At 44.9% G+C, this 9,514-nt stretch overlaps 1 protein-coding gene across 4 annotated transcripts in view; it reads left to right on the top strand.

Moving 5' to 3' along the window:
- Window positions 1–1,059: 1,059 nt before the first annotated feature.
- Window positions 1,060–9,514, top strand: part of RGS8 (regulator of G protein signaling 8) — a 39,995-nt gene continuing 31,540 nt past the window's right edge. The window contains exons 1-3 of one of the 4 annotated variants that reach the window (XM_017848129.1): window positions 5,817–5,930; window positions 7,018–7,091; window positions 8,996–9,124. In XM_017848129.1, the coding sequence (XP_017703618.1) occupies window positions 9,099–9,124 (26 nt within the window). In that variant the 5' untranslated portion in view covers window positions 5,817–5,930; window positions 7,018–7,091; window positions 8,996–9,098. Of the gene's footprint in view, window positions 1,106–5,816; window positions 5,931–6,862; window positions 7,092–8,995; window positions 9,125–9,514 lie in introns of those variants that run through there. The other 3 variants (XM_017848127.1, XM_017848128.1, XM_017848130.1) reach the window with 3 other exon arrangements.

Raw genomic sequence — 9,514 nt, 5'->3', positions numbered from 1 at the left:
TGTTTAAGATTGCTATCATAGTAGGAACAGAGAAGGGCTGGGGAGGTGAGCAAACAGGCCATCATTTGTCTCCTTGTCCAGTGTTAACGTATGGCCCTGGATTCTGCATGTGTAGATAGGCAGCTCAGCAGTGGGAATAAAGGATGTGGCTGGATTCCACCCGGGAACTCTGAGTTGGAGTCCTGGCTATGCCTCTAAGAAATGCGACATTGGACAAAGTCTTCAAAGTTTAGTTTCTGTAGTGATGTCTAGGAGCTATACCCACTCTAAACCTCTGTGAATTTTAGCGCCTGCTCCTTAGGCATAAAATAATAGATTTTTTCTTAAAATGGATTTATTCAAGGGGAGAAAAACTTACAGTGGAAAATGTACAGAAAATCAAGTTCCATTCAAACAGTCTCCTCCTTCTGTATTTCAGTATTCTTGCACTTTACTGGCTATTTTACTGAAGCTACACGTTCTAGGCACAATTTCAAATATACACAAGTCAAGAGAACAGAACAGTGAGTCCCTATGTACCTACCACTCAGCCTCCCACCCAAGACGATGTTAAAGTAGTTCACTGATAGCATATCATTTCAACTATAATATTTCAGAGTATACCTCTAAAAGATAAGGTCTCTTAAAAAAACCTCAATATCAAAATTGTACTAGAAATTAACAATAATATCTTAATACTATTAAATATCCAATCAGTGTTTGGATTTTCTCAATGGCACTGAATTATTTTTAAAATTTTACATTTGAATCAGGGTTCAACACAAAGTCCACGTATTACATTTGGCTGAGGTGTTTCTTAAGCTTTATTTTTAACCCCGATGGCCATTGTCTGCGAGGGAGCACTGTGTAATCCTCTAACATCTCCTGGTTTTGTTTCATTTTCCTTGCTGTTGCTATACCATTTCATTTTAGGAGACATAAGGAAGAATTGCAGGGTTATAAACCAAAGCCTCCAAAATTTAACTTTGAAATTTCTTTCTAGACACACTTAGAAGGGGGAGTATAAAGATAGTGAATAAAGAAAAGAGGCTGGCAAGAGGAAAACCCTGCAGTGAGCAGTGAGGAGACAATGAATGCTCAAGAGGAACAAAAGGAAATGAGAAAGGTAACAGAGACTTATGTAACCCCCAGCCACTGAGCAGCTCGAGAATCATTACAGATGTGCTATCTTATGCATTTTTGTCTCACCTTGGTGAGCAGGTGGTAAAAAATGAATCTTTAAATAATGACATTCTATTTATATAGCACCTTTCCCCAAACAGCTTATTAAATAGCTGAACAGACATCTAAGTAATTATCTATGTAAAATGAGGAAGTACCAGGAAATTTAATTCCCATTTTACAGATGATAAAATATAGTTGAAAAGACTACGAATAATGATAAAAGTGGCTCACCCAGAACAGCTATTTGCCATTTGTCGAGAATTGTGGTGAAGACTCCATTACATTATCTAATTCAATCCTTATAACAAGACTATGACATTGCTATTGTTATTATCTTCATTTTACCACGATGAAAATGATACTCAGAGAGGGCGAGTAGTTTGCCCACAATTCTGGATCTGCCCTTAATCTGGAAAATTATGGAGTTGGGGTTGAAGCTCAGGGCTGTCAAATCCACCACACTTTCTTTTCCAGTCATTCTACTCTCTAGTAAATCAGGAATCTCTTTTTTTTTTTCATCTCCTTGCTCACTGGCAAAATCCCATTTAAAGGGAAGCCAAAATCATCTTCAAATATAATAATAGGGTGTGATGTACTGGAATTTACGGCGCATTTCCCCCACAGACTTTCTCATTTCTTTGCATATAATCACCCTGAAAAATAGACTGGGCAGGTGTGTTAATTTGTGTTTTACAGATGAGGAAATTGAAGTTGAAATGTCTTGGTGATGTTAGTTGGTGATCACAGAGCTAGTAGAAGTAGTTAGTGTCATGGAGCTAGTTAATTGCAGAGTTAGTACCAAAGGCCCTTTCTTCTGATTCCAAATCCTGTGCTTCTTGGTTTTCTTTGCAAACCTCATGGGCACACAGCTTTAACTGCTGACTTTTCTACATGTCCCCTCTGATGTTCCTTATGAGGAGCTGAGCAGCATTATTACAAATTAAATATGTGGATGCTTGAACTGATGAACAGGAAATGAGGCTGCTAATGCTCAGAGGAATGAGATCGAGATGCATTTTTTAAAGTAGAATTTTGGGCCAAGTGGCCTCCTTCTGTCCTGCCCTTCCCTGTGTCCTTCCGGTCTCCATGGAAACCCTAAATCAATGCAGCATATGTTGATTCATGTTTCTACTGTTACTAGGAAGCTACGAGGTGGAAATTGCTTTTAAAAGATTTACGGAAGAGCTTTAGCATGCTGACCAGAATTCAAATCTAATATCCAAATGACTGTTTTATTAAAAGCTTTAAATGTGGTATTATCCTAGGTGGTATGTTGGTTAGATAAACACACAGGGGCATTTGGCAATAAACCTCCTCTTCCACTCTGGTGGCTTTTAAAAATATTATATTACAGATTTAAGCTCCCTTTATCTTCAATTTAATTACATTCTCATGGCCTGTGTGACAATGCCAGGTGCTCCTTCTGCTCTTGATGAATTCCACCCTGCTCTGACCCGGCTATTGGGTTAGTTTGCAAATGCCTTACGTACCTGTGCAGCTGACCCTGAGTGTCATTAGCATTCTGTTGACTTCAGTCTTGACCAGAAGGCTGCAGAAGTCTAACATGTTTCTGCCATAAAGAATCCTTGCGATTTTTCAGATTTTTTTCATGAACTCGAAATCAAATTTAGCCGACATTTACTCAACACCTGCTCTCTGTGAGGCAATGAGAATTAATAGTAAGGGCAGTAAGTAAGAGTCTGTCTTTTTGGAGCACACAGTCAGTTGAGAAGATCATAAAACATAAATCTCAACAATAAACTATGCCTGTGATGTGGGCTGTCAGAGAGCCTTACAGCAAGGTGGTGCTATTGGGATGGAGGGGGTTCCTTCTGATTGGGAGAATTCTGAAAAAGGTTTGGAAAGGAGAATTTTTAGCTTGAGGTAATACGTTTAGGGAAGAAGCTGAGAGTTAACAGGCAGATCAAGGGTGGGGACATTCTGGGCAGAAGGGACAGCAGAGGAATCAAGCGTGTGTGTGGGATAGAAAACTGGGATAGGCAAATGGGACAAACTCATTGTCAGGCAGGACAAGGAGTCATTTGGATATTAGATTTGGGGCCCATCAAAGATGATTGCACAGATGATCCACTTTATGGCATCTATTCAGTGGTACTCCAGCAGTAGTGTGGTGTGCAAGGTTTGTGGGCGGACAGAGAAAGAAATGACGGCAGGGAGATCAGTTATTTAAGAGAGGGCAGGGGGTTGTGCAGGTGCTGGGGGTTGAATAACCTCTCATATGTCAACATCAATGGATGGGAGGGAATGAAGTTGAGAAATATTTCAAAATGTGACAAGATTTAAAAACCAATTTAGGAAGGGGAATGGAGAAAAAGAAGCCAGAAATGTCTGTACTTGTTGGGGTTAGGGTTACGGTTAGGGTCCCTTGTGGGACTTGGGCAGAGTAATGTCACAAGCAAACACAGGGAGCCCAACAGGAATGGAGGATGTGGGAAGGTAGTTGTTTAGAGACAGTACGGCATGCAGGGTCTATTTAGAGCCAGTATAGAGCGCAGGGTCTGAGATGTGAGGAGCTGTCCAGCAAACCTCTGGAAAAGCAGCCTAGAGCTGAAGAGGCAAGATTGAAGCACTGATTCTGGAGAGGAGTGGTGGGTGCCTGGAGAGGGCAGGGCTTCCCAAGGCAAGTGAGTATAGACTGGGAAGTGCAGAGGGGGGCAGGACAGCCCAGAGGCAGGAGCGGGGCTTGCAATCACTGTGTTCCTGTAAGAGACGTGAGTTGTGGCCAGTTGAGATGTCCTGTGCCAACTCCAGCTAGCAAGTCAGGAGCAGTAGCCGGAAAAGAACCCAGAGCTCTACATTTCTGGGGCAGAGCTCTAAGCCTGGGGACTACAGAGTCCAAGGTGATGAATTCCTTTCTCACGAGCACTTAGCCCTGCTTGCCTTTTCTGTTTATTTATTTCAGGAAAGAAGACAATGCTAGAATGCTTAACTTTAGGTTCAGCTTAATTCTCCTTGAAATTATGCACCGGTCTCTTTGGAAGATTATGCTGGTGTCCTCTTGTGAGAGGGGCCTGCGCTAGGTCTGTGCTTCTCAAACTGTGGTCCTCTGTGATTACTTCTTGACATTTAGCAGTGTTTTGGTTAGAAAAAAAAAAAAGCTTGGACTAGTTTTAATGTTCTGTTTCCTTGTATTATTCATGTCCACATACTTTTTTTCCTTCTGCTCTTTATATTCCTGTTACTTCTTTTACATTTTTCTTGTTTACTATAGCTCTTTTTAAACATTGGACTTATTGACTTCCTATGACTGTATTATTTCTCCAAAGGCTAATTGAAGATTCTGATGCCTGGTTAATATTGATTAGCTTCCACTTGTGACTCAGGCCCATTTGCAGCCCTGCTCTCTTTCCTTGGGGCCTTTACCCCCCGATAGTGGCCTGGGCAGTAAGAGATCTGGAGGAGACCTTTGTTCTACTGTTTTAGTGCTGGTAGGAAGTGTCCTATGATGGCACTACCTTTGTGTTAAAGTGAGGAGCAGAGCAGAAGCTGGAAGCACCAGGTTTGGTGCTAGATACCAGCTCTGCCACTTTTAAATGACATGTTTCTGTTTCTCCATCTGTAAAAGACGGGTGATAAAGGTGTTGGCTTTGTAAATTTGTTCTGAAAATTAAATAGATAACTCAAAGCAATGTTTGGCATAGTGTCTGGCACATACTAACTGCTCATTAAACATTAGCTATGTGGATTCACCTTATTCTATAAACATATCTTGAATTAGGGGAGTGCTTATCAATGGGCTTTTATTCATCAGTTTATCTGTGTGCCAGTTTCTTATGGTGCAGTGTACCAAGAAAATGTCCAGAAATGAAGGGTTCTCTTTCTGCTGACGTTCTAAACCCCAATTAGCAACAGGGCTCAAGAAAGGGGTAATAAGAAACGAGAAACTTTTCTTTTGCCTCTCATTTTATAACACAAAGTTCCCTTTCTTTAATAGTGGGGCACTGTGGACGATATCAGAAAGAGACAATGAGTCATTGTGGAGGCAGCATCAGAATTTTTATTTCATCTTATCATCAGGCAATGAGTAGTTGCGGCAGAATCATTTCACTGAGAGAATTCAGGTTATGCACCAATAGATCTGCCCAGCAAGACTGGGTCCTGGTATGATATACTAGAAAGAGCTCTGCTGTTAGAGTCATAAGGCTCAATTTCTGGTCCTTGTGCCTCCTCTGGCATGTTGTGTCGCTTTGATAAAGGTACATCACCTTTTCTGGCCTCGGTTTTTTCATCTGTAACATGGGAATAATAATAATACCCTCTGTGACGATGGCGTAGGATTGTTGAGTGACGATACGTGAAAATGCTTTATACATTTAAAAAGGTTGAAAAATGGAATTCATTTCCATTATTATAAAGCCATCACTTTCTGTTGAGATTTCTGCTGCCTTCTGGGTTTTGGAAATGGTTTGCAGCTAAGGCTATGTGTCTTTGGAGCTAGTTCTGAGAGGGAGTATAGACTCAGCCTTAGGGACCTAGAGCATAATGAGAAGACAAGCTTTCTCCCAGGGCAGCGGTTTGCAAACTTTAGCATGCATCAGAGTCACCTGGAAGGCTGATTACTGTCCCCAGAGTTTCTGATTCTGTAGGTCTAGGGGTGGGGCCTGAACATTAGCATTTCTGATACTTCTCAGGTGATGCTGATGCTGCTGGTCCAGGGACCATGCTTGGAGACCCACTACACTAGGGCAAGCAGGAAGAGGGTCCTCCTTCTGGAACTGAAGAAGGCAGTGTGAAGACCCATGTGGGTAAGGAGGTTTGGAAGAAAAAAAAAATGGAAAAGACAGAAAAATAGGGATCATGTGCAGATCGGGCAGAACAAAGGAAAAAGTCTCACTCCATAACAAATGCAAGTAGGGGGAAGTTGCTAGGTGATGGATGAGGGAGAGAGGTGAGTTTCTACTGTAGGAAAAGCCAGGTGAGAGGCAGGAGCATAGAGTTGGAAATATGCCTGTTTGGGAAGGCAGAGGAGGTGGAAATTTCTCATTAAGAAGTGGGGAGTGGTGTGGTTGGTGCTGGTTAGGGTGGGAGTGGAGATGAGCTGGGGGAGAAATGCCTCTGTAGAGTAAGGGGCACAGCTGAGATGTGGCAGAGAGGTCGATTTCAGGGCTGTGTGGTTTGGCTTGGTAGCACAGCACAATAGAAATTTGGAGAAAGGGGGTGGAATTTAGATGTGTGACCTGCCCTGTAGCTTTCTTGCTCTCTGCATTTATCACATCACATCACACCCAGCAAGACAGCCCCCCTCCTCCTGGCTCATTAGGAGATTTGAATTGGAGTGGCTCCTGCTGTCAGCAGCTGTCTGGGGCAAGATCTTTACGCTCCCCACTGCCAGTGCAGCAGCCAACCTTCAGCCAGCAGCAGGGCTCATTAGAAGAGGGCCCCCTGGACACTTGATTTTCAGCTCACTGGTGACTGGAAAGAGTTAATACCTATTCTTTGCTGCCCCCCGCACAGCCTCTGGGTGCAGAGGGAGGCAGCTGTGGGCTGTGGGGACTTCTCCCTGAGCTGCAGCCAGAGGAGCTTCAGGTTAGTGAGGCTGAGCTCGGCTCAGGGGCACCTTCTGCATCCTGCCAATGAGGATGGGCGTGCAGACCGTGCCCGGGAGCTGAGCCGCCGCCCGCTGGGTGTAGGCTGCCTCAGTATTTACTGGATGTGACAAGCAGAGAGAAGAGCTTTCAGCGGGGCCGCTTGCTGCCTGGCTCAAGTGGTGGGAGGTGTGTTGTGCATGCCTGTGTGTGTATATGTGTGTGTGCGCGCCTATGTGTTCATGCACACATGCCCTTCACTCGCCGAGGATTTGACTGCTAAAAGAAAGATCTACTTTTTCTCCAGAGCGCCTTAACCCGCAGCCTCTCTGACCATCCAGTTGGCAAAGACCCTCAGGCCATGAGGACTGGCCAAAGACAGTGAGTATTGCCTTTGCTTTTCTCTTTCTTCTCCGGGATGTCTGTGTGCACCGATTGCATTATCCATATTTAATTAACTTGCCTCTTCATGCATATTGATTGCTTTCTTCCCGCAGAGGCTCTAGTTTCTCTCCCCCTCTGTATAAATCTTTGCTCTTTGCTTTTAACCTTTGTTTTTTCTTTGAGTATCCTCTCTTCCCATTATATCTCGTCCTGTCTGCCCCAGACGCACTTATGACTTGATGCCCATCTATGAGGGCACATGCACTGTGCGGGCAATCACACCATTGAACTTCCTGGGCTTTGGGTAACTTCTAACTCTCAGAAGTCCAGGGCCAAGTGGGATAAAAGCCCTGAGGTGCTGGGATGAGCAAGGCAGCTGGGTCAGAGTGTCCTGCTGATTCTTATTTATTGGCATCTGCGGCTGAGCGCATCAAATGGGTAGTGGAGGGTCTGAGCAGCAATTCGGGCAGTGCTGGATTTGAAGGAGAGAGACAGATATCTGAACAGCATGGGCAAGCTAGTGTGGGCTGGCAGTGGGATGGGAAGAGAGACAAGGTGGGGACAGAAGGCTGGGTGATCCCCTGCCCCAAATGACCTTGCCTGCAACGTAGGTGGGTAGTCGTCTCTGGTTCCACTTGGCTCTAGGATAATAAAGGTCCCTGCATGGACTTCCCCTTCCCCTGAGGCCATATCCCACAGCAAGAGGCCTAGGTGCCCCAAACATGACTTCTAGGGACCATCACAGCTGCAAAAGCTTTGACTTCATGACTCCTGGTGTCTAGGTATAAGCCTGGTTAGGAGAAAGATGAAGGAAATGTCCCTGCAGCCGGGGAACACAATCCATGATGATGGGCCCTCATACACAGTCTAACTAATTTTTTTTTTCTAGTTTTAACAAAGCAATCTTTTAATTTTATTAATGGTAGTGTTATTAAAGAAGCTATTTTTAAAAGTGCTTGTGAAATAGTCACGGTAGTATAAAAATAATTTAAATGGTGTAGCTGACATAAGAGTCTTATCTATCTAAATTAGGTTTCTTTTAAAATGGGTTCTATGTTCGGTGTCAGAGTTCCCCAGGGGAGCGCTTTATGGATAGGCTGCTCTCCTCACGTGTTTCTTCCTATCAGAGGTCTTCTGCGGGAACAAAGGGTTTGAAGCACTGAGAATGGGACCCTCAGGAGAGGAAGACTGTGAGTCAATCAGCTTTCAACCTCAATGACCCCTGTCTCCCCACACTCATGTCCTTCCTGCTTCATGTCAAGAATAGGCCAGTCCCCAGACTGAGGAAGGTCATATAGGCTCCATATGGGCGAGAAAGGGTGACTTGCATATTCATTTCTTCAGCCTGCACCTGTGATCCCTGCAGAGGAGCAAGCCTGTGTAGTGACGGTGCCTGACAAGCCTCTTTTGGAGTTCCTCCAACCTCCCTCCCACTCCCACTTTCCCGAGTCTCCACGCACTCCCACCTGGGACAGGTGCCCTTGGAGGGAGGCGAGAATCAGAGCAGCATCCAATCAGATTATTTTGGAGCAAGTACTGACCCCCTCCTCCAACCCCGCTGGCTGGTCACTTGGGCCCCACTTTAGTAAGAGAAAGAGAACAGTAATTTTTGGTTTGCGAGGCCCACGCCTCCCCTGAGGCACACGTCCCAATTTATTTTTGATGGCCAATGGTTGGGGAATCAGGAACTCCTAACCAATAATCAACAACATGAAGCGGCCAACAATTTGCTCTTGTCCATCCTTGGTTTGTCGCCCCTGCTAAGGACAAGTGGACATTTGTGGGGCCTGGGGAGATGTGTGTGGGGAGGTGTTCCGCTGGCAGAAACCCGTCTGAGAGGAAATGTAGTGCAGTCAGATAAGAGAGGGTGGCCCCTCTTACAGCAGATTCTTTGATTTTAGGTGAGAGGACGTGCAAGGGTAAATTCCTGAGCCCCGCAGTCTTATTTCCTGCCCTGACGTCCCTGCAAACCAGCCCAAAGGTTAACCGTAAGCGGATGCCTGTATGGCGGCCTTACTGATGCCACGCAGGTAATGAATCAATAGCCTGTTTTCTTGCCTCTGACCCTTTCCTCTTTTCTCCACCTTGTCACCCCCTCTGCTATTTGAGCCTGGCCAAAGCCTCCTTAGCCCATGCGTGGTCTAATTGCATCTGTCCTCATAGGCCTCCTGTATGAACTGCACGGTTCTTGTCTGTATGCCTCTTGCAAAGTTGTGGCCTTGCAAGCAGGACCTGCCTTAGCTGAAGCCCTCCCATTGACTGGTGAGACAGCTTGGCAGTGACTTATGGGGTGGGATGAGGGACTGTGCATGAGCTTGTATGGAACCATTTAGGGATCTCTGTGAGTTACTGGGATAGGGGCTGTGGAAAAGAGACAGACAAGGGAAAGCCTCGTTGTTTTTAAAAAAGTATCCTTAACC

This window comes from Rhinopithecus bieti, unplaced genomic scaffold (genome assembly GCF_001698545.2).
Source record: "Rhinopithecus bieti isolate Rb0 unplaced genomic scaffold, ASM169854v2 scaffold_27006, whole genome shotgun sequence".
Classification (NCBI taxonomy): Eukaryota; Metazoa; Chordata; class Mammalia; order Primates; family Cercopithecidae; genus Rhinopithecus; species Rhinopithecus bieti.
Note: the sequence above shows the minus strand (reverse complement) of the source record. Positions and strands in the feature narration are given on the sequence as shown.